Raw genomic sequence first — 25,760 nt, 5'->3', positions numbered from 1 at the left:
TTGCCACTTTTATTCACCATAGTTTTGGAAATCCTAGCCACAGCAATTAAAGAAGAAATAAAAGGAATCCAAATTGGAAAGAAAGAAGTAAAACTGTCATTGTCTGCAGATGTCATGATACTATATATAGAAAATTCTAAAGATGCTACCAGAAAACAAACCAATACCATACAGTCTTGATGGCTATAGTTTTTAGTATATTTTGTAATTAGGTAGAGTAACTCTTTCAGCTTTGTTGTTCTTCAAAAAATTTTGGCTATTCTAGGTTCTTTGCCTTTCCATATACATTTTAGGATCAGCTTGTCAAACTGTATGAAAAACCTTGCTGGGATTTTGATAGAGAGTGCATTGAATATATAGGTTATTCTGGGGATAACTGCCATATTAACAATATTGAGTCTTCGAATCCATGGATGTGGTATGTCTTTCCATTTATTAGGTCTTCTTTGATTTCTCTATGTAATGTTTTGTAGCTTTCAGTATACAGGTCTTGCACATCTTTTATTGACTACAATGAGTCTAGGTGTAGATCTCTTTTTTTAATCTTAATTGGGGTTCATTGAGCTTCTTTTATAAATTAAGGGTTTTTTTTCATGAAATTTAGGCAGTTTGGGGCCATATTTTCTTCAAATATTTTTTCTTCCCCATTTTTTCTTTCCTCCCTTTCCAGAAATCTCATTATATGTATTTTGGTACATTTGGTGTTGTGCCACAGGTCTCTGAGTGTCTGTTTACTTTTTTTCAAAAATATTTTCTCTATTTTCTCCAGATTAGATTATTTCTATTGCTGTAGTTTAAGTTCACAGATTCTTTCTTGTGCCATCTCAAATCTCTAGAATTTCCATTTGGTTCTTTTTAAAATTGTCTATTTCTCCACAGACATTCCCCATTTGGTAAGTCATTGTCATCACATTTTTCTTTAATTCCTTGAACAATAATTTCTTTTAATTTGTTGAACATGTTTAAAGAGCTTCTTTGAAATCTTTGTCTGCTGTATGCAACATCTAAACCTATTCAGAGTCAGTTTCTATTGACTACTATTTTCCCCTGAGTATATGTCACACTTCAGTGGGGTTTTTTGTTTGTTTGTTTTTTGTGATGTCTTACAATACTTTTGTTGAAAACTGAACATTTTAGATTAATGTATTGCAACAACTCTGGGTTTTGATTCCCTTCTCAACAATATTGTTGTAATTTTAAAAATAACTTGCCTGGACCTAAATTGTGGCATCTGTCTCCCCCACACTGTGTGATTGTTGATGTCTCTGCTCAGTTTTTTAATTCTGATTTTTTTTTTTTTAACTTCTTTTGGCCATGCCGTGTGGCATGTGGGATCTTAGTTTCCCAACCAGGGATCAAACCCATGTCCCCTGCATTGGAAGCACAGAGTCTTAACCACTGGACCGCCAGGGAAGTCCCTTTTAATTCTGATTTTTACCTTTTAACCTGGCTTCATAGAGCTTTCCCATGTGTCTGCATAGTTTACTGGTCAGTTAATGATTTGAGCTTTCATCCTCTGCTGATGGATCTGTGTGTGGGTTGGGGAGTGCATTCAAAGTTCAGTCAGATTTCAAATCTACCTTGGTTTTCACTTTATGCTAAGCTCTCTCAGATTTTTTCCCACACATGTATACATGTATGTTTCCCAGTAAGCCAAGGATGTCTGGAGAGCTTATCTAGCCATTCTATAGCTGTCTCATTTTCAGGTTCTCCCTGTCAAATTTCTGACTGTTCCAATCCTGGCTGCATCTAGGACCACAATCCCAGAACAGCAGAGCTGTGGGTTTCTCCCATTCATCTCTTGCTGAGTCCAATGCTATTTTTTAAATTTATTTTTATTTTTAAAAATTTTATTTAGTTTTTTGAGTCTACTACTTTTATTGACAGTGCTGCTAGACTGGATTATCAACTACTGCTCTAAATCAAGTCCATCTCCTCTGGTACCAAGATCCTTTTTCCTCATGATCCTGGTAAAACTATTGTACTGACTGATCTGAGGGGAGTTAGGAGCAGCCACAAGCAAGAAAACTACAAATTCCTCTTTTTACCCAAATTTCTAGCTGCTTATAATAAACAAATACTCTTCAATTTATTGTGCATTTTGGTTGATTTCCAGGGCTCTGAAATGGTTGCTTTTGACAATTTTTGTCCATTTTATACTTATGTTGGGGGAAGAGGATTTTCCAACTCCTTATTCCATCATAGCCAAAATTCCCATCTCTTTTATTGCTAAAATAATTGTAATCATAGTATATAGTCTGTACATTACCTATTCTTTGAATTTTGAGATTTGCTGTATGGCCTAGTAAGTGGTCAATTTTTATAAAGTTTCCACCTGTACTTGAAAAGATGAAATTCTCTGATTTTGGGGTGCAGAATTTTCTGATTTGGCTATTAAATCAAACTTCCTACTTCAAACATTATAAATCTTTACTAATTTTTCATCTGCTTAATATGCCAATAATAAAAAAGAGAGTTGTGTTAAAATTCCCTACTATCATAGGGAAGCTATAATGTTTGTCATACAGTTCTATCTATTTCTCTTTAATATTATCTGGATCCTAGTTATTAGCCTCACAAGTCTAGAATTGTGCTATCTTCCTGGTGAGTTGAACCATTTCTAAATATATAATGACCTTCTTCACCCCTAATAATTCTTTTATCTTAAAGTCTACTTTGTCTGCTGTTTGTATAGCAATACCAGCTTTCTTTTAATTAGAATTTGCTTGGTATATTTCTTTCCTATTGTTTTACTTCAATCCTTCCATATCGTTACATTTTAAGTATGGCTTGCTAAAGTAAGCTGAATTTCCTGCTTCCTAATCTGATTATCTTTCTTTTAACTAGTGATTTGGTCCATTAACATTTATTATGATTATGGATATATTTGGGCTTGTTTCTAATGCCTTATATAGTTCTATTTTTCTTACTTTTCCTATGCTTATTTCTCCTTTCTTGATTTTTTTATTGATTGAGATTTTATTTGCCTTTATTTTCTTATTCCTTTTGTTTCTTTCTACTGGTTTACAAGCTGTATCCTCTATTTCTGTTATTGAAATTTGACCATTCATACTTAAAATCTAATGTTAATCAGTATTTTAACACTTCTCCTGAATAATACAAGGACCTGAGACCACTTTAACTCTGATTACCCATTCTGAAATACATGCTTTTTTCCAAGTATTTAAATATCATTTTTAAAATTCCACAAAATATGCATTGTTTTTATTTTATTCCAAGGTTTCTCAGTTTTGGCACTATTGACAGTTTAGGCCAGATAATGCTTTGTTGTGGAGGGTACGAGTACTATCCTGGGTATTGAAGGATGATGAGCAGCATCCCTGGCTTCTACCCACTAAGAACCAGTAGCATGCTTATCCCCTGCCCAACGGTAAAACCAAAATTTTCTACAGACATTACCAAATGTTCCCTGGGGGCAAAAGTGCCCTTAGTTGAGAACCACTGTTGTATACACACAATGTTTACTTATAATTACCTATGGTTTTACCTATTTCTTTGCTCACTTCTTTTTTTTAATTTTTATTTTAATTAATTAATTAATTAATTAATTTGGCCGCACCATGCGGCTTGCGGGATCTCAGTTCCCTGACCAGGAATTGAACCCAGGCCACAGCAGTGAAAGCCCGGAATCATTTTGCTCGCTTCTTTCATTTCATACCTCCCTTTTGGCAGCATTGACATCGTTTTCTTTCTTTCTGATATATTTCTTATTTCCTCTGTGAAAAATTATTGGTAGTAAACAGTTTTTTTCACTCTTATTTTTGAATGATAGTTTTACTGGATACACAATTGTAGGTTCACAGTTTTCTCCTCTCAGTAATTTGATCATGATATCTTATTGTAGTTTGACTGTCATTATTGCTATTGAGAAGTTTTGTGAAAGCCAATCTTTAGTTATTTTACAAGGATTTCTCTTTTATCTCTGGCTGTATTTAGCTCTTCTCTTTGTTTTTTTCTTCTACAATTTCATTACACTGTATGAAAAGGGATTACATTTTGTTTTGGCTCATGTTGTGCTTACTGTATCTAGATTCATGTTGTCTTTCATCAGTGATAGAAAAATTTCAACCCAAATCCATTGAATATTGCCTCTCCTCTATTCTCTTCATTTGTTCTCTCTAGTGCTCTCATTAGGTGTATATTTGACTTTCTTTTACTTGACTTTCTCTCTCTCTCTTTTTTTTTTGGTTGTCAAATAACCCTTTATTAAATTATTTTTCTTTGTAGTTCTTAACTAGCTGGGCATTCCACCACACCACTGTTGATGTCATCTGTGATGTCGTAAGGGTGGTGGCCATCAACATTGCAGCCCACAGACTGGGCAGTTCCCAGGATCTCTTGACTGGTTCCAGAGAGTTCTCTAGCTAATGATCAATGCCGCATCTGTCAGGCATTGTTGACAATCTCATCAAAAGTGGTGTTTCCACTGTGCTTAATGTTTTTCTGCTTCTTTCTGTCTCTTGGCGGTTCGTCAAGGGCTTTGATGATCAGGGAAGAGGCAGAAGGTATCACCTCAGTCTGGGCCTGTCTATTCTGAGTGGTCAGTTTCATTGTAATCCTCAGACCCTTCCAATCACCAGTTGCCTTGGCGATGTCATCACCAACCTTTTTTGGAGACAGACCCAGGGGGCCAATCTTGGGGCCCAGGGCAGACGTGGCACCAACCTCCCCACTGGTGCACCTCAGGTATACGACTTTGATCTCACTGGGGTCAAACTTAGGCGGCATGGTGGAGGCGGCTGGTGTCGGATGAAACCAGATTCAGGATGACTGAAGAAAGTTGCACCTTGGCCTCCTCAGAGCCAAGAGCCAAAAGCTCTTTCTCTTTCTTATTTTCTCTGTGCCACAGCCTAGGCAGTTCTTCAGATACATCTCTGATTCACAAATTCTCTCTTCAGATGAGTCCAATAGGATATTTATTTCATCCAGTGAGTTTTAAACTTAGGCAATTACATTTTTCATTTTTAAAGATTCTATTTGGTTCTCTCTCTTTTTTTTTTTAAATTTTATTTATTTATTTATTTATGGCTGTGTTGGGTCTTCGTTTCTGTGCGAGGGCTTTCTCTAGTTGCGGCAAGTGGGGGCCACTCTTCATCGCGGTGCGTGGGCCTCTCACTACCGTGGCCTCTCTTGTTGCGGAGCACAGGCTCCAGACGTGCAGGCTCAGTAGTTGTGGCTCACAGGCCTAGTCGCTCCGCGGCATGTGGGATCTTCCCAGACCAGGGCTCGAACCCGTGTCCCCTGCATTGGCAGGCAGATTCTCAACCACTGTGCCACCAGGGAAGCCCCTTGGTTCTCTTTTAAATCTGCCTGACCACTCTAGATCATCTATCGCTCATTTTTAATTCTACTCTTTTATTTCTTTAAACAATTCACATATACTAATTTTATATTTTATACCTAAAATATTAATATCTGAGATCTTTGGGGGGGCTTTTTCTGTTGTTTTATTTCTGTTGACTTTCATAATTATGGTTTGTTTCCTTATGTGTTTAGTGATCTTTGATTGTGAACTGATATTTAGTTGATTTTAATCTGCGAATCCTAAGTTCCTTCTGACTTGGTACTACTTTAGCCATTGAGTTTATTTCAATTATTGTATTTTTTAATTGTCACAGTTATTTGGTTCTTTTTCACATCTCCTTACTTTTCATTTTTTTAAGCACATCTTTTATTCTTGTAATATCAATATATTAAACATTTAAAAAAATATTTATTTATGTATTTATTTGGCTGCGCCAGGTCTTAGTTGCAGCATGTGGGATCTTCGTTGCTGCATGCAGGATCTTTAGTTGTGGCATTCTGGAACTTTAGTTGCAGCATGAAAACTCTTAGTTGCGGCATGTGGGATCTAGTTCCCTGGCCAGGGATCAAACCTTGGCCCCCTGTATTGGGAGCACAGAGCCTTAGCCACTGGACCACAAGGGCAGTCCCATTAAACATTAAAATATATTATCTGATGATTCTGGTATCTGAAATCTTCGTAGGTCTTATTCTGATGTCTGTTGTTTCTGCTGACTCTCACTCATAGTGCCTTGTTTCCTTTGGTGTTTAGCAATTTAAAAAATTATAATCCATTTTCTATGAAACTTTGGTGAAATTCTTTGAGGTTTTAGATGACATTGGGTTTCTACACAAATTATTGGCATTTGATTCTCTCAGGCACCTAGAGAACATTAACAGTCTAGGAGCTACTTAAACTAAATTCTAACCTTGAGGCTTTCTAGTCTACTCAGAGTGATCTAGGGCATATGAGTGGTATTTGTAGTTACATATTTTCTGGGAAAATTTCTTCATTTTTTTTCTTCCATTAAGCAGTTTTCCTAGCAATCCTGGGGGTGGGGTGGGGGTTGAGGATGCTTTTGTTATATATGATTCATGTTTTAAAAAAACTTTTTATTTTGTAATAATTATAGTTAACAGGAAGTTGCAAAGGAAGTACAGTGAGGGTCAGTGTAAGCTTTACCCAGTTTCCTATAATGGTTCTATCTGTGTTATTGAAGTACAATACCAAAACCAAGAAATTGACATTGGAACAATGTGTGTGTGTGTGTGTGTGTGTGTCATTCTACACCATTTTATGGCATATGTAGATTCATGTAATCACCACCACAATCAAGATACAGAACTATTCCATCATCACAAAGATCTCCATGCTATCTAACCTTCTTACCCCACAGCGATCAGTAATCTCTTCTCCATCTTTATAATTCTGGTCTTTTGTGAATGTTGTATAAATGGAAACACACAGTATGTGACCTTTTGAAAATTGCTTCTTTTCATTAAGCATAATGCACCTGTGACCCATCTAAGTTGTTGTGTATATCAATAGTAAATTCCTATTAACTGCTTAGTAATGTTTCATATTAAGGATATACTACAGTGTATTTAATCATGCACTTATTGAAGGACGTTTAGGTTTTCCTAGTTTGGGGATATTACAAATAAAGCTTTTATGAACATTTGTGAGCAGGTTTTTGTGTGGACTTATGTTTTCATTTCTCTGGGATAAATGCCTAGGAGTGTGTGTGATTGCTGGGTTAATATGTAAGTGTATGTATGTTCACATATGTTAAGAAACCGTATCTCTGCTGTTCCGTGGTTACACACTTAGGATTGTTGTGTCTCCTTGGTGGATTTACCCTTATCATTATGTTATGTTCTTAACTGTCCCTGGTAGTTTTCTTTGCTCTTTCTACTTTATCTGATATTAATGTAGCCAGTTCTGCTTTTTTTCCTTTTTTCCCCCCTATTCCAGCTTCTCTTTTGATTAATGTTACATGGTATGTCTTTTGCCATCCTTTTACTTACTTTCTTTTTTTTTTTTAATATTTATTTATTTATTTATTTGGTTGTGCCAGGTCTTAGTTGCAGCAGGTGTGCTCCTTAGTTGCGGCTCACTGGCTCCTTAGTTCTGGCATGCGAACTCTTAGTTGTGGCATGCATGTGGGGCCAGTTCCCTGACCAGGGATCGAACCCAGGCCCCCTGCATTGGGAGCACAGAGTCTTAACCACTGTGCCACCAGGGAAGTCCCCATCCTTTTACTTTCAACCTACCTATATCATATTTGAAATGAACTATGTATATGTGAACTATGCTGCTGGGTCTTGAGTCTGACTCAATTTTAGAGTACAGCCCTGAAGCTCCAGCTTTATGAGTGTCTCCCCACACACACTCAAGCAGGCTTTGTTCTTCAAGCCTCTGAAGGCCTATGAAACCACAGAAATCAATATTCAATGTTACCAATTTGACAAATACCCTCAAGGTGAAAGGCAGCTTTTGTGCTCCAGTTATCTAAGTTCCTGTCTTCACACTCAGTCCTTGACCTATGCATTTTCTCTCTTTAATAATTTTCAGTGGGAAGGTTGGTGTGTGCATGTAATCTGCCGTGTTGCTGGAGAGCCAATATAATCCTCAAAACAACTCTCTGATAGGTTTTGTTGCTCTGATCTTACAGATCATGAAAATGTATGACATTGTGAGAGATGATATAATATAATGGAAACACGTGAGTTTTGAGGCAGGCCTACCTAGGCTTGAATTTTTGACTCCTCACTTAGTTAGCTCTGTAACTTTGGGCAATTTATTTAATCTTTTTAAAACTCAGTTTATTCACCCATATTATAATATTTCTTATAGTGTTGTTGGGGGCATTAAATGAGAAATACATTAAAATGCTTAGTATTTTATTTAGTACCTAGCCCTGAATAAATAGTAGTTGCTCCTATCATCATTGTTCTAACTGTTGTAAAAGATTCAATAACCTGCCCGTGGTAATTCAGCTAGTACATGGCCAGGCTGAGATTCAGACTTAGGTCTGTGATTCTAAAGCCCATGCTTTTTTTCCTGCACCATGTCACTTTCCTTATCTTCCTTAGAAAATATTCACGGAGAAAAAAAGAAAAATAATAATTCACAGACTTTTCATACATTTATTTCTATCCTATCTAAATAATCCACAAATATTTAAATGGCTAGGTTTGGTGGAGAATAGGAAAAAAAGAGTCTCAGCACTTGATCTCATATATTGCTAAACAGACTTCAATTCCCTCAGGAGCAGATTGTATTTAATGTAGTACTTAAATATTCAGGCTTTAGAATAAAGAAAAAACTTATATTTGAGTCCCAGCTTCTCAACCTCTAAGATTCACAATTCCTAGTCTATTAAATGGGAATAATAACATTAACTCCCTAATAGGAATATTGGGAGGATAAGATAAAATAAAGTAATATATTTAGAACGGGGCCTAAAACATGGTAAATGCTCCCAAATGGTAGCTGTTGTTATTACCAAAGGCAGAGACTGTTTTCTACGTTTTTCATTCCTCCCATTAGTTCAGTCAGTCAACGATTTGTGCCTCTTTATGCACTAAAGAAAATACATGGCAATCAACCTGTTTGATACTAAACAGTGCACTAAATAAAAAGGATACTAAATTTGATTCCTTATAGCCAGAAGCTTATTATTTAAGATAAGCAAATCTGCTACAGAGCTTGCTTCATCACCTAAGAGTCTCAGAAACTACAGAAATACTTGGAACCATCATTCTCTCTGAGAATGTCTAAAGGTTTAAGTATCTTGGCATGTATAACAAAAGAAGTCTCTATTTCTGCTTTGGAAGATAATTTTCTCTCTCCCACAAGCAAGAAAAAAAACACAGAAAATTAAAAAAGACATTTCCTTTTCACTGGTTTATAAAGACCTGTTGTTCAAACTCATGATATAAAGAGATAAAGACATACATATTCACCCTCTGCCAATAATCAGGAAAATCTGTATCAACAAAATTCAGATCATAATTACCTTCTTCTTTTGTTCTTCCCCATCCACTTATAAAACACTTCGTGTTTCGGTTCAGTCTTTGGAAAACACCAAAAGGTAGACAGATAGGCTGAATATAATCATTGTATCTCACTGCTTTTTTTAAATGAAAAAGCGCAATATCATTTTCATAAGATTCCACATCAAAGTCTGGATGGATAATGATCGCTTTAACTTTCATCTTCTTGGAGTGTGGCTGACGCCCATCTATATTATTAGTTCCAATCACAACTCTCCACATTACAGGATCTCTGAAAGAAAGTAAATGTTCTTATCTTAAACAGGTATTTAACTAAGTAAATATTCTTGATCTCCCACTAGTTTTTGTTTTTCTCATGCTAGATTAATAACAAAAAAATTAATCCTACTTTCATGTGACAAAGTCATAGCAAGTAAAAACCTAAATATTGTGATGTAGGAAAAGAGAAAAAGATCAATGGGACAGAAAGTCCCAAACAGATTCAAGTACATGAGAATTTAATATATGGTAGCAATTCTTACCAATGGACAAATGGATGAATTATTCAATAAATGGTATTGGGACAACTAGCTAACTAACAAACTAGTTTGAAAAGTGAAATAAAATTAAATCCCGGAAAAATTATTAAACACTAAAATAAACTCCAAATGGATTAAATATTTAAGTGCACAAATCTTTTAAATAAAGACTTCCTGTCTTTTAGAGATACATAAAGTGGTATGTCTGAGATTTCTTTCAAAATAATTGGGGGCGGAGTTGGCAAGAATAAAGATGAAACAAGATCAGCCATGTGTTGATAAACTGAAGCTGCATATTATGCATATGGGAATTCATTAAACTATTTACTTTTACAAATTTTTGAAATTTTAGAATGAAACATTTGGATATTAAATTAGGATGAGAAGTTTAAAAATTAAACCAGAAAGAAAATATAGATGAATACATAACATTGTTATGAGAAAGGACTTTATGCATTCCAGTGGACTGTATCTCTGTGAAAACACAATTTTGCCTTTTTGTAATTCTATTTGAGCAAGTTGGAACATTCCACTGGACTATATCTCTGTGAGAAAGGACTTTATAAAGTGTGACACTAAATATAAAAGAAGCAACTAATGGATCTTGACAGTCTTTAAAAGCAAAAAGCAAGCAGAAATCAAACCAAACCAAAAAATCTTCTGTAGGTCAAAAATCAACAATTAAAACCCCAAGTGGTGGGCTTCCCTGGTGGCACAGTGGTTGGGAATCTGCCTGCCAATGCAGGGGACACGGGTTCGAGCCCTGGTCTGGGAAGATCCCACATGCCGCGGAGCAACTAGGCCCATGAGCCACAACTACTGAGCCTGCGCGTCTGGAGCCTGTGCTCCGCAACAAGAGAGGCCGCGATAGTGAGAGGCCCGCGCACCGTGATAAAGAGTGGCCCCCACTTGCCGCAACTAGAGAAAGCCCTCGCACAGAAACGAAGACCCAACACAGCCAAAAATAAATAAATAAATTAATTAATTAAAAAAAAAAAAGGAAAGAAAAAATTTCTGCTGGTGATGAGAACTCTTAGGATCTACTCTCGTAACAATTTTCCTATATCATACAGCAGTGTTAACTATAGTCATCATGTTGTACATTACATTCCTAGTCCTTGTTTATCTTATAATGGAAGTTTGTACCATTTGACCACCTTCCTCCAATATCCCCTCCCCCCACATCCTGCCTGTGGTAACCAACCACAAATCTCATCTCTTTCTCTGAATTTGGTGGGGAATTTTTGTTTGTTTATTTTTATTTGATTCTACTTATAACTGAGATCCTGCAGTATTTATTTGTCTTTTTTTGTCTGACTTATTTCACTTAGCATGATGCCTTCACGGTCCATCCTCAATGTCACAAATGGTAGGATTTCCTCATTATTTATGGCTGAATTACACACACACACACACACACACACACACACACACACACACCACGTCTTCTTTATCCATTCATCTATCAGTGGACACTTAGATTATTTCCATGTCTTAGCTGTTGTAAATAATGCTGCTATGCAATGGGGTGCAGATATCTTTTCAAGTTAGTGTTTTCATTTCTTTTGGATATATTCCCAGAAGTAGAATTGCTGGATCATGTGATAGTACTATTTTTAATTTTTTGAGGAAACTCCATACTGTTTTCCATAGTGGATATACCAATTTACACTCTCCCATCAGCGGTGCACAAGTGTTCCCTTTCCTCCACATCCTCCCCTTGATGATGGCCATTGAGAGGTGATATTTCATTGCAGTTTTAATTTGCATTTCCCTAGTGACTAGTGAGTTGAGCATCTTTTCATGTACCTGTTGGCCATTCATATATCTTCTTTGGAAAAATGTCGATTCAGGTCCTTTACCCATTTTTAAAATTGGATTATTTATTTTTTTGCTATTGAGTTGTATGAGTTCTTTATATATTTTGGATATTAACGCCTTATCAAATAGATGATGTGCAAATATTTTTCCCATAGGTTATCTTTTCACTTTGTTCATGTTTTCTTTTTCTGTGTGGTTTTTTTAGTTTGATGTAGTCCCACTTGTTTATTTTTTATTTTGTTGCTTGTGCTTTAGGTGTGATTTCCAAAAAATCATTACCAAAACCTATGTCAAGGAAGTTTTTTTCCTGTGTTTTCTTCTAGGAGTTTCATGGTTTCAGGTCCTACCTTTAAGTCGTTAATCTATTTTGAGTTAATTTTTGTTAATGGTGCAAAATAGGGGTCAAGTTTCATTCTTTTGCATGTGAATATCCAATTTTCCCAGCACCATTTATTGAAGAGACTTTCTTTTCTCCACTGAGTATGCTTGGCTCTCTTGTCAATTATTAGTTGACTGTATGTGCTTGGGGTTTTTTTCTGGGCTCTCAATTCTGTTCCATGGTCTATTTGTTTTTATGCCAGTACCATACTGTTCTAATTACTATAGCTTTATAGTATATCTTGAAATCAGGAAGTGCGATGCCTCTGGTTTTTTTGTTCTTTGGATTCAGGATTTCTTTGGCTATTCAGGGTCTTTTTTGATTTCACATAATTTTTAGGAGTGTTTTGTCTATTTCTGCAAAAAGTGCCATTGGAATCTTGATAGGGATTGTATTGAATCTATAGATGGCTTTTGGTAGTATTGACAGTTGAACAATATTAATTCTTCCAATCCATGAACATACCTTTCCATTTGCTTGTGTCTTCTTTATTCCTAAGTATTTTATTGTTTTTGATGCTGTTGTAAATGTAATCAATTCTTTTATTTCTTTTTCAGAGAATTCATTGTTAGTGTATAGATGTGCTATTGATTTTTGTGTGTTAATTTTGTACCCTGCAACTGAATTCTTTGATTAGTTCTAATGGTTTTTTGGTTGTGTCTTGGGGTTTTCTATATATAAAATCATGTCACTTGCAAATAGAAACAATTTTACTTCTTTTCCAGTTCTCATACCTTTTATTTCTTTTACTTGCCTTATTTAAAAAAATATATTTATTTATTTTGGCTGTGCCAGGTCTTAGTTGTGGCATGCAGGATCTTTAGTTGTGACATGTGGGCTCTTAGTTGCGGCATGCATGTGGGATCTAGTTCCCTGACCAGGGATTGAACCCAGGCCCCCTGCATTGGGAGTGTGGAGTCTTACCCACTGGACCACCAGAGAAGTCCCTCTTTTACTTACCTTATTGCTCTAGCTAGGACTTCCAGTACTATGTTGAATGGGAGTGTGAGAGTGGGCAGCCTTGTCTTGTTCCTGATCTTAGAGGAAAAGCTTGCAACCTTTCAGCATTGAGTATGATGTTAGCTGTGGGCTTGTCATGTATGGTCTTTCTTATGTTGAGATATGTTCCTTCTATGCCTAATTTCCTAAGTATTTTATCATGAATGGATGTTGAATTTTGTCATATGCTTTTTCTGTGGCTATTGAAATGATAATATGATTCTTTTCTTTCATTCTATTAATGTATCACATTGATTGATTTGCACATGTTGAACTATCCTTGCATCCCAGGGATAAATCCCACTTGATCATGGTGAACAATGCATCCTTTTAATGTGCTGCTGAGTTTGGTTTGCTAGTGTTTTGTTGAGAATGCTGCATATATATTCATCAAGGATATTGTTCTGTAGTTTTCTTTTCTAGTAGTGTCCTTATCTGTCTTTGGTATTGGTAATGCTGGACCTCGTAAAATGAGTTTGGGAGGTTCCTTCCTCTTCAATTTTTTGGAAGAGTTTGAGAAGGATTGGTGTTAATTCTTTAAACATTTGATAAAATTCACCAATGAAGCCATCTGGTCCTGGGCTTTTCTTGTTTGGGAAATTTTTGATTACTGACTCAATCTCCTTACTCGTAATTGATCTGTTCAGATTTTCTGTTTCTTTCTGATTCAGTCTTGGTAGGTTGTATGTTTCTAAGATTTTTTTCATTACTTCTAGGTTATCCAGTTTGTTGGCATCTAGTTGTTTATAGTAGCCTCTTACGACCCTTTGTATTTCTGTGGTATAAGTTGTAATGTCTCCTTTTTCATTTATAAGTTTGTTGATTTGGGTCCTCCCTCTTTTTTTCCTTGGTAAAGCTAGCTAAGGGTTTGTCAGTTTTGTCTATCTTTTCAAAGAACCAACTGTTATTTCGGTTAATCTTTTATTTTTATGATTATTTTATTTATTTTTGGCTGTGTTGGGTCTTCGTTGTTGCGTGCGGGCTTTCTCTAGTTGTGGCGAGCGGGGGCTACTCTTTGTTGCTGTGCACAGGCTTCTCATTGCAGTGGCTTCTCTTGTTGTGGAGCATGGGTTGTAGGCGCACGGACTTCAGTAGTTGCAACACGCGGGCTCAGTAGTTGCGGCACGTGGGCCCTAGAGCACGTGGGCTTCAGTAGTTGTGGCGCATGGGCTCAGTAGTTGCAGTGCACAGGCTCTAGGGTGTGTGGGCTCAGTAGTTGTGGCGCACAGGCTTAGTTGCTCCGTGGCATGTGGAATCTTCCCAGATCAGGGATCGAGCCCATGTCCCCTGCATTCGCAGGTGGATTCTCAACCACTGCGACACCGGGGAAGTCCCTGGTTAATCTTTTATATATTTTTTTGTTATCTATTTAATTTATTACTGCTCTAATCTTTATTATTTCCTTCCTTCTAATTTTAGGGTCATCTTGTTCTTTTTCTAGTTCTTTAAGGTGTAGAGGTAGGTTGTTTATTTGGGATCGTCTTGCTTCTTAACGTATGCATTTATTGCTCTGAACTTCCCTCTTAAAACTGCTTTTGCTGCATAAGCTGTGTTTCCATTTTTGTCTCAAGATACTTTTTAATTTCTTCTTTGATCCACTGGTGTTTTTTTTTAGGAGAGAGTATTGTTTAATTTCCATGTAGTCATGAATTTCCCAGTTTTCCTCTTTTACTGATTTCCACTTTCATGCCATTGTGGTCAGAGAAGATCCTTGGTATGGTTTCAGTCTTCTTGAAGTTGCTAAGACTTGTTTTGTGGCCTAACATATGGTCTGTCCTCGAAAATGTTCTATGTGCACTTGAGAAATAATCTGCTGCTGTTGGTTGGAATGTTCTGCGTATGTCTGTTAAGTCCATCTTGGTCTACAGTGTTATTTAAATCTGCTATTTCCTTATTGATTCTCTATCTGGATGATCTGTCCATTGTTGAGAGTGGGATATTAAAGTCCCCAACTATTATCAAATTGCTGTTTATGTCTCTCTTTAACTCTGTTAGTTTTTGCTCTATATATCTAGGTGCTCCAATGTTGGATGCATAAATATTTACAATTGTTATATCTTCTTGAGGGATTGACCCCTTTATCATTGTGTGGTGACCTTTTTTTTGTTTCTTTTTACCATTTACATTTAAAGTCTATTTTGTCCAATATAAGTACAGCTACCCCTGCTTTTTTGGGGTTACCATTTGCTTGAATGTCTTTTTCCATCCCTTCACTCTCAGTCTATGTGTGCCTTTAAATCTAAAGTGAGTCCCTCGTAGGCAGCATATTGTTGGACAAAGACTTTCCTGAACAAACAAAAGCTGAGAGAGTTCATTACCATTAGACTAGCCTTACAAGAAATGCTAAAGGAAGTTCTTTGACTGAAAATAAAAGGACACTAATTAACATCATAAAGACATTAAAAGGTAGTGCAAAACTCACTGGTAATGGTAAATATGTAGTCAAACTTAGATTCTGTAATTTGGTAATAGTGGTGCATAATTTACTTACAACTTTAAAAGTTAAAGGAATTGGGGCTTCCCTGGTGGCGCAGTGGTTGAGAGTCTGCCTGCCAATGCAGGGGACACGGGTTTGAGCCCTGGTCTGGGAAGATCCCACATGCCGCGGAGCAACTAGGCCCGTGAGCCACAATTACTGAGCCTGCGCGTCTGGAGTCTGTGCTCCACAACAGGAGAGGCCGCGACAGTGAGAGGCCCGTGCACCGCGATGAAGAGTGGCCCCCACTTGCCACAACTAGAGAAAGCCCTCGCACAGAAACAAAGACCCAACACAGCCAAAAATAAATAAATTAATTAATTAAAAAAAAAGTTAAAGGAATTAATATAGTAAAAATAACTATAACAACACTAATCTATTAATTACACAATATAAAAAATATGTAAATCATAACAGCAATAACCTAAAATGTGAGGTGGAGGAGAAGCAAAAATGTAAAGTTTAGGAATTCTATTGAAGTTAAGTTGCTAACAGCTTAAAATAGCATGTTATAATTTTAAGATAGTTTATGTAAGCTTCTTGATAACCTCAAGGTAAAAACCTGTAGCAATTACACAAAAGGACTTGATAAAGAAGTCAAACCATACTGATACCAAAAGACATCAAAACACAAAAAAGACAGCAGGCTAAGAAACAGGGAACAATGGATCTACAAAACAACCAGAAAACAATTAACAAATGGTGATAGTAAGTCCTTACCTAGCAATAATTACTTTAAATGTAAACAGATTAAATTCTCCAATCAAAAGACACAGAATGGCTAAATCAACCTATATTCCTTACCTATTTCAATTTATATTCAGACCATAAGATTAAAAAACAGGTTATATACACTGAAAAGTACAAAACATTGCTGAAAGAAATTAAAGAAGACAAATAAGTGGAAAGACATCCCTTGTTCATGTATTGGAAGACTGAATATTGTTAAAATGACAGTACTACCCAGAATGATCTATAGATTCAATGAAATACCTATAAAAATCCCAATGATGCTTTTGCAGAAATAAAAAACCCATCCTAAGATTCATATGGAATATCAAAAGACCCCAAATAGCCAAAATAATCTTGAAAAAGAAGAATAAAGTTGGAGGACCATACTTCCTGATTTCAAAACTTACTGAAAAGCTACAATAACTGAAACAGTGTGGTACTAGCATAAGAGCAGATATATATACCAATGGAAAAGAATAGAGAGCCCAGAAATACACCCTTGCATATGTGGCCAATTGATTTTCAACAAGAGTGCCAAGACAATTCAGTGGAGAAAGGAAAGGCTTTTCAACATATGGTGCTGGGAAAATTGGATATCTACATACAAAAGAATGAAATTGGACCCTTACACCATATGCAAAAGTTAACTCAAAATAGATCAAAGACCAAAATATAAGAATAAAGCTATAAAACTCTTAGGGCTTCCCTGGTGGCACAGCAGTTGAGAATCTGCCTGCCAATGCAGGGGACACGGGTTCGAGCCCTGGTCTGGGAAGATCCCACATGCCGTGGAGCAACTGGGCCCATGAGCCACAGTTACTGAGCCTGCGCATCTGGAGCCTGTGCTCCGCAACAAGAGAGGCCGCGATAGTGAGAGGCCGGTGCACCGCGATGAAGAGTGGCCCCCGCCTGCCACAACTAGAGAAAGCCCTCGCACAGAAACGAAGACCCAACACAGCCATAAATAAATAAATAAATAAGTTTAAAGAGAAGCCTTTCATTAAAAAAAAAAAACAACAAAACTCTTAGAAGAAAACACAGAAGAAAAGCTTCATGATATTGGATTTGGCAGTGATTCTTGGATATGACATGAAAAGCACAGGCAACAAAAGAAAAAAATAGATAAATTGGACTTGATCAAAATTAAAAACTTGTGCATCAAAGGACACTTTCAAGAGAGTGAAAAGATAACCCACAGAATTGGAGAAAATACTTGTATATCATATATTTGACAAGGGATTAATATCTAGGATATATAAAGCACTCCTACAGCTCAACATCCACAAAAAATCCAGACAGCCGAGTTCAAAAATGGGCAAAGGACTTGAATAGACGTTTCTCCATAGAAGAAATACAGGACTACCCTGGTGGTCCAGTGGTTAAGAATCCGTGCTTCCACTGCAGGGGGCACGGGTTTGATCCCTGGTCCGGGAGCTAAGATCCTGCATGCCACATGGTGTGGCAAAAAATAAAATAAAATAAACCTTAAAAAAAAAGAAGAAGAAATACAAATGGCCAGAAAGCACGTGGAAAGATGCTCAACATCACTAATCGTTAGGGAAATGTGACTCAAAACCACAATGAGGGACTTCCCTGGTGGCACAGTGGTTAAGAATCCACCTGCCAATGCAGGGGACCACGGGTTCAAGCCCTGGTCCGGGAAGATCCCACATGCCTTGGAGCACCTAAGCCCATGCGCCACAACTACTGAGCCTGTGCAGTAGAGCCTGTGAGCCACAACTACTGAGCCGGAGTGCCTAGAGCCCATGCTCCACAGCGAGAGAAGCCACCGCAATGAGAAGCCCATGAACCGCAACAAAGAGTAGCCCCCACTCGCCGCAACTAGAGAAAGCCCGCACGCAGCAATGAAGACCCAATGCAGCCAAAAATTAATTAATTAATTAATTAAAACAACAACAAAACCACAATGAGATACCACTTCACACTCATTCAGATAGTTACCATAGTAATAGTGTAAGTAATGAACTAGGGATATGGAGACTGATATTCTGAATCTACTTCTCATCAGTGGGGAGTATTAGGGGACAAAAAGAAGCGAATTTAAGAGATACTGCACAAAGAGAGTCAGCTAACTCTCTAGGTAATGGAACTGTTGGTGAGGCTGTTATCTGAGAAAATAGAGAAGGCATAGAATTAGAGGAAAGATTTTTTTTTTTAATAAGATGGGAATTTAATCTGAACTTTATACCTAATTTTGACCACTTCCAGATTTAGCATGCCATGATAACACTTAGAACAGTTGGTAGTCATTTTTTTAAAATTAATTAATTAATTAATTTTTTTTGGCCGTGTTGGGTCTTCGTTGCTGCGCACAGGCTTTCTCTAGTTGCAGCGAGCAGGGGCTACTCTTCGTTGTGATGCGTGGGCTTCTCATTGCCATGGCTTCTCTTGTTGTGGAGCATGGGCTCTAGGTAAGTGGGCTCAATAGTTGTGGCTCGCAGGCTTTAGAGCACAGGATCAGTAGTTGTGGCACACGGGCTTAGTTGCTCTGCGGCATGTGGGATCTTCCCTGCCCAGGGCTCGAACCCGTGTCCCCTGCGTTGGCAGGCGGATTCTTAACCTCTGCGCCACCAGGGTAGTCCCAGTTGATAGTCATTTGACTAAAAACACAAGTTATTTATAAACCACTTAATATGTATTTACTTTTGTATACAGATTGTAATCCAAGAAAAACAAAATGGTAAATTCAGAGTTCAGATATCTTAGATAAGACTTGATTTCTGGGCTTCAGAAAGATGTGGAAACTTTTCCTGAAGGAACTTTTCTTTCTTGCTTGCTAAACTTGTCTTCCTTGCTTTGATACAGGCTTGTTTCTCAATTCTCAATCTGACAAAACGTTCCACGTAGGGCACTGCAAAGAATCGTTTTCTATTGTTCCTTTTATTTAGGTACCCAGGTATAGGCCACTGCTTGAACTTGTGCCAGATGATTCTTCCAAAGATGTCTCTTCTCCAAGAACCAGGTCTAGCTTTTTCTTGACCAGTCTGAAGAAGTCTGAGGGCATCTTCCCTTTCCTGGACAACTTTGTCTAATGCATCCATGGAATCTACTACCTTTTCTAACCACTTCAGACTTGGCATTGGCAATCTCTGCCGCTTAGCCTCCTGCTCTAGAGTTAGGAGCATGTTTCTTTCAGGAGAACATACCAAAGTTTGTGTAAATTTTCATTACTTTTGTTCCTTAATTGCTGACAGGTCCATGAAGCTCCCTGTGCTAGCAGGGGCCTGAGGACTTATTAACGACCTGAAAGCCTTCAGGGCTGCCGAGACTCTTCTCTAGAGGAAAGAGTTTAAAAGTTCATGTTTGGACTTGTTGGGAATGTGACTCCAATATATATGTATAGTAGGGAGCTGGAAATACGACTCAGCTGGAGAGACTTGGGAGTTGCCAGGACATGATGACTCCTGAAACAGAAGGAGATGAGACATCTCTAGGGAAGAATACAGATGATAAGGCAAGAGGATAGAAGGTGGAACTCTTGAAAATACTGCCATTTAAAAGAAGACAAAGACACAAGGAATAAGGAAAAAAAAATTTTTAAGGTAGAGAATAGTGGTGTCTTAAAAATCAAGAAAAGAGATAGGAGGGAATTCCCTGGCAGTCCAGTGGCTAGGAATCCGAGCTTTCACTGCTGAGGGCCCAGGTTCAATCCCTGGTTGGCGAACTAGGATCCCACAAGCCATGCGGCATGGCCAAAAAAAAAAAAAAAAAAAAAAAGAGAACAGCAGTCAACTTTGCCAAATGTTATACAGATGAAATAGGATGGGGATTGAGTAGAGGTCATTGGATTTGGTGTAGAGGTGGGTCTTTAATAGTCCGTTCTGGCTACAAAAATCAGACTGCAATTGGGATTTTATGAGTCAATGCAGGTGAAACAAAAGGGAGTCTTTCTTTCAAGGAGTCTAGTAGTGAAAGGAAGAACAGAAACAGGTAGGGTTTGTTTGTTTGTTAAATAACGATGAGGTGACCTAAACATGTTTGAAGGCTGTAGGGAAGAAGCAAGAGGAAAATATTGAAAAATACTAAAGAGACAATGAGGTATAATGAAACAGCTATAGATTTGAGACTAGGTTTAAATCAATAGGTTGCCACTTTACAGCAATGTGATCTTGGGAAAATTACCAAATATCTCTGATCTCTGACTCCTCAGGTGTGAAATGGAGATAACAGCTATCTCAGAGGGCTACTGGGAGGGCTTTTTTAAAATACAGAGTTATATGTAACATTCTTAAACAGTACCTAATCTCAGAGCGGGTCTTTCATGTTATAAGAAGGAATAAGGGATAACTGATGGTGCAAGGTTTAGGAAATGAGGGAACAGGAATAGAAGTGGCAGAGTCTTCTGAGACAGGAGGCACTCCTGAAAAATACAGACTACGCCTCAGTAATGTCGACTTCCTCAGCACCTAGCCCAGTCCCTAGTATATAATATACATTTAGTAAATGTTTGTTGAGTAAAGGGGTAAAAATATCAATAAGATTTAGCCTTGAGAACTGTTAAGTGGAATATTAATATTATCTTCAAATGCTTGGAAGAGTAATGAGGTTTAATATATATGGCTTCTGAAGGCAGAATGAAAATCAAGACACTTAGTTCAACATAAGGAAAGGCTTTCTAAGAAATAAAGCTGCACAAAATTTAAATGAAATTCTTCCCGAGGTAGCAGTTCATCATCACAAGAGGTGTTTCAAGTAGAGAGCCAAATGATATAGTTATGGTTATGTGTGTGGATTTTCATTCTGACACACCTGGATTTGATCCCTGATTTCACTGCTTTCCAGTTAGGGTCTCCTTACAGTAAAGAGTGGTTGTGAAGAGTAGTGGAAATTGTGTCTGAAAAAATGCCTGACTCAATGCATTAAAGCAATAATTATTTCAGACTAGAGAACCCTTTACTTCAATATTTTAAGAAGGATTCATATACAGCACAGAGAATTGAACCACACATTTAAAGTACCTCTTTGAACTCTTTAAGATTTTATGACAATATAACAAAGCTATATTATTATGACCAAGGCGGTATATCTAGTAGGTTCTGGAATCTTACTTAAAGCCACTGCAGCACAAAGTGTCAGAGGAGGACTAGGATACAGGTCGCCCCTCTCCAAATGCATTGTTCTCCCCACCGTGTCAAAGGAACAGACTAGTAAAGGCACAATATCAGGACTTAATAGGTGAGAAGAGCTTTTCCAAGAATCTTCAAACCATACCAAGCAGGCTTTTCCTTCCTTGGTTTAAGGTTGGAAAGCTGTTGAAAAGCAGTTCTTAAAGACAGCATTTTAGAAAAGAGTTGTAAAACACCCGCACCTGAAAGACCAGAATTGATTTCTAACTCTGAAGCTTTTTTCTACATCTTTTTCTATACCCTTGGGTTTATAATAGCTTCCCATTTTTCTGAGCTCTATTCCTCAAGAGGCCAATTTATGGAACTGAAATGCATGTTTTTTAAATGTGGTATACAGATTAAAAGATTAAAACCTTATGAACCCCATCAGGCCAGTTACCCTCAGTTGAATTTTGAAGTTGTTGTTAGTTTTTCTTAGAGACTTTTCATTCTTCTCCGAGATAGCTCATAAAAATTAGAGACTAAAGAGAGACTATATGACAGGTACCATGGTTTTCCACAGTATTTATCTTAGAGCTTCATTTTAAATGTTAGGGGGGTCATAAAGTTCTATTATAACTGTGGTAAATCTATTTCTCCAAGACTGACATCATCCATAGACTCAATAAATATTTATTATGTCTCCTATAAAGTAGGCCAACTCCTGTATAGTACCAGAAATACAAAATAAAACATGTAGTCCTTGTCTTCATGGACTTGTCTCACCATGATCTAATGGTGAGAAAGACAAATACATGATTACAATACAATAATTTTTAAAGCTAAAAGAAAAGCTATTTATTATTTAAAGCAAGGTCCAACAAACTACAACCCACAGGCCAAATCTGGCCTGTCTCCTATTTTTATATAGCCCATAAACAAAGAATGTTTTTTACACTTTTAAATGGTTGGGGAAACCCCAAAATGACAAAATAGGATTTTGTTCAAATTTCAGTGTTCATAAATAGTTTTATTGGATCACAGCACACTCATTCAATGATGTATCATCTATGACCACTTTGGTTCTACTGTGACAGAGTTGAGTATGGCCTGCAAAGCCTAAAATGTTTACTGTCTTTACAGAAAATGTTTGTTGACCTCTGACTTAAAGGATTTATTTCAACAAATATTCAGTGTACTATTCAGTATAAGGCATTATGGCTACTTGGAAACATATGGCTTAACTGAACATGGCTGAAGTCAAATGGTCCTCTGCCACTTCAAAATATCCCCCAAGAGAATAAAATAAGAGTTCTGTTCTGAATACATACCTAGTGTCCTTAGTGCAGTGGGCAGCCGTGAGGACCCATCTATTTTTCACTAAGCTTCCCGCACATACATGAGCAAGATATCTGCCAGATTGAATCTGTAGGCTAACTAGCCATGGCCATGTGCCAACTTGAGCTTCTGTGCCCCCTACAATCCGAGACCCCTTGAATGTATTTGCAAGTGGTGCTGTTCCACAATCTAAAAATAAAAATGATATATTATTTGGACTGAACATATTATTATATGTATTACTTTATAATCTTAACACGTTAATATAATATTTGAAATTCCTATTTAAAAAACTCATTAAGCAAGCTGGATACCTAAGCCATGCCCATATTTTGAAAAAAAATCTTAGAGAGTTAAGACAAACATGCCTTAATTGCTTACTTACAAATAGAAAGACATTAAATCAGCACAATTCATCAATTTTAAAACTCTTCTCCTGAGAAGTATAACAATGAGGTAAGTTTCTCTGGCCGGGTATCACATTTTTCCCTGTGTGAAACGACCACTAAAAGAGCCTGGGACTGGTCAACCAAGAGCTACAAGTTCTAAATACTTGCCATTTAACTTGCTGGGTTAATTCTTCTTAACTGTAGTATGAAAAAGTCACCTAACAGCCCTTTCATCTTTGAATTCCAATGAATTATTAGTCTGTAAAATGGGAATGACAAACCCCAGAATGTTTTGAGGCGCATATACAGACGCAGAAGTGTATGGCATTTTTACTATTAGTACTACTACTACAGTCATTAAAATTGGACTGCTTGGATCCGTAAATTTTTAGTTAAAGGCAGTTGGAAAAACAGAAGAGGAGGGCCCCAAATTCAAATACTGCTTAAGTGGGAAAAAGGCAAGGACGACTGTCCAAAGAGAAGAACGAACAGATACTGCCCTCTGCGTTCAACACTTCCTCTTCCGGGGCCTGGTGCTCCTGCGCCCTGGGCCTCCCACTCACGGCCTCGGGCCACCTCCGACCTCCGGCCTGTTCCCTCGAGGAGCCGCGCCCACTCCTTTCGGAGAGTGAGGAGTGTTCTGAGCATATGAGAGCGCCCCCCACAAACAAGAGCGCTGCGCTCAGGAGCCCCAGCCCCATGTCGGAACTCCTGGTGGGCAAGATGGCGGCAGGCATTTCCCGCCCGCTACCCCACCGTGCCCCCTCCCCCCACCCCGCGAGCCTGTGGGCCCTCGGCCTGAGCAGCCTGGCAGAGGAGGCGGGCGAGGTGGGAGACGCGGGAGCTGTGCGGCTGGCTCAGTGCCGGGGGCGGGGGAGGGGGACACCATGCAAGCGAAGTAGGCGAGGGGTTTTGATGGGGGCTGAGGCCTGTGAGGCTGCGGAAATGCCCGGATGAGTCAAGCCCTCAGCTGGTGTTCTAGTTAAGCGACCAATGAAATGTCTCGCCCTCAGCCAGGATCTGGGGATTCGCTAACTGGCGAGACCTTCCTGAGCCAGATCTACACGCTTAGATGGTACAGTAGGACTGTTGTGGTGAGAGGGGAGCTGCTGGAACCTCTGGAGCGGCTCAGACTTCAAGGCCAGGAAGGCTTCCAGAAGTAAGAGCACCTAAACTGAAGTGGGTAAGCTGGGGAAGGGAGACGTAAAGCAGAAGCCAAAACAAGTGTAGAGGTTGGGATCTGAGACAATGTGGGCATTGGGGGAGCCCAATTTCTGTAATACACATTGATCACATCATTAATTGTTTTGTAGTAGTTTACCTTCGACTCGCCACCTCTGGGTGAGCTGATTAAATCAAATGTAAGGACCTGCAGGGACTTCCTGGTGGTCCAGTGGTTAAGACTCCACGCTTCCACTACAGGGGGCGCGGGTTCATGCCTCCAAGCGCACCCCCCGCCCCCAGAATTTAAGGACCTGCCTGAAAGTTGAGGACAAAGCCTGACTAAAGGTCACTGCACCCACCCCCACCCCAAACACACACACACCCACACACCAGTTCCCAGCCTGAAAGATACGTTATTCCTTGCCCCATCAGAACCCCCAAGATGCCCCTTGACATTACAAACACTGTGGGAAAAGAGCGCAGATAAGTGGCTCCAGTTAATCGATCCACTGAACAAGTAGGTATTAACCTCATACTACGTATCATACACCAAAATAAGTATCATATCATGGGAGGTGTGTTAAGACCTGGCCCTCTGACCTAGAGAACTTTATAACTTGGCTAGCAGAGAAAATCAGGGGTAATTCACTTGGGGAACAAAGAAGGAAACCGTGACACCCAAGCCTAATATGAATTCAGACACAAGGGATTGGCGTGGGTTGTGGCAGTCTGGGAAGGCTCCCTGCGGGAGGGGAATGTGAGCTGGACCTAGATAGAGGGGGAAGATCAAGAAGAGGAAGGAGATGTAGTGAAGACAGACTAAGCAAAGGTATGGATATGTATTTAATGTGTGTTTCTCTGGAGAAACAGAACCAATAGGATATATAGAGATATATAAGAGGAGATTATTTGTGGGAATTGGCTCACACAATTATGGAGGCTGAGAAGTCTCATGATATGCCATCTGCAAGCTGGAAAACCAGTGGTATAATTCAGTCCCAACCGAAAGGGCGGAGAACCAGGAGCTCTGATGTGGGAGGGCAGGGAAGAGGGATGTCCCAACTCAAGAAGAAAGAAGGAGAAATTGCCCTTCGTGCACCTTTTTGTTCTGTTTGGGCCCTCAGTGGATTGGAGTGAATGATACCCATCCAACATTGGTGACGGCAGATCTTCTTTACTCAGTCTGCTAGTTCAAATGGTAATCTTCAGAAACACCCTCACAGACACACCCAGAAATAATATTTTACCAGTGATCTGGGCGTCCCTTAGCCCTATCAAGTTGACACATAAAATTAACCACCATAGTAATAATAATACCATATGTGTGTATAATTTTAGTTTTGTTTTTTTTTTAATTGTTTTGTTATCTTTCAGAGACTGAAGAGAGAAACCATGCCTTAAAATTTTTGATCAGGATATATAAGAGAAAAAACTAAGTTGAAGGCTTCTTCCTGGTTTTGTATTTGATTTGATTCTTTTTGGAGTCCAGGATCCATGTATGGCCCTTCTTCCCTTTAGCAGAACCATTTACTGTGGTTCTGGATATGCAGTAGT

The 25,760-nt window shown here is 38.4% G+C and overlaps 1 protein-coding gene and 2 pseudogenes across 1 annotated transcript in view; all 3 read right to left on the bottom strand.

Annotated features, from left to right (window-relative positions):
- TMPRSS12 (transmembrane serine protease 12) overlaps positions 1-23,779 on the bottom strand; it is a 34,877-nt gene extending 11,098 nt beyond the window's left edge. The window contains exons 1-3 of the mRNA XM_059934588.1: positions 23,542-23,779; positions 22,647-22,842; positions 9,327-9,595 (exon numbers count right to left, since the gene is read on the bottom strand). Of these exons, the coding sequence (XP_059790571.1) occupies positions 9,327-9,595; positions 22,647-22,842; positions 23,542-23,779 (703 nt within the window). The remainder of the gene's footprint in view (positions 1-9,326; positions 9,596-22,646; positions 22,843-23,541) is intronic.
- Positions 4,252-4,764, bottom strand: LOC132372521 (large ribosomal subunit protein uL11-like; annotated as a pseudogene).
- LOC132372790 (large ribosomal subunit protein uL29m-like) lies at positions 18,973-22,104 on the bottom strand (annotated as a pseudogene).
- Positions 23,780-25,760: the final 1,981 nt, after the last annotated feature.

Source organism: Balaenoptera ricei, chromosome 10, assembly GCF_028023285.1.
Source record: "Balaenoptera ricei isolate mBalRic1 chromosome 10, mBalRic1.hap2, whole genome shotgun sequence".
Classification (NCBI taxonomy): Eukaryota; Metazoa; Chordata; class Mammalia; order Artiodactyla; family Balaenopteridae; genus Balaenoptera; species Balaenoptera ricei.
The sequence above is the reverse complement of the archived record's forward strand: the minus strand, read 5'-3'. Positions and strand labels throughout refer to the sequence as shown.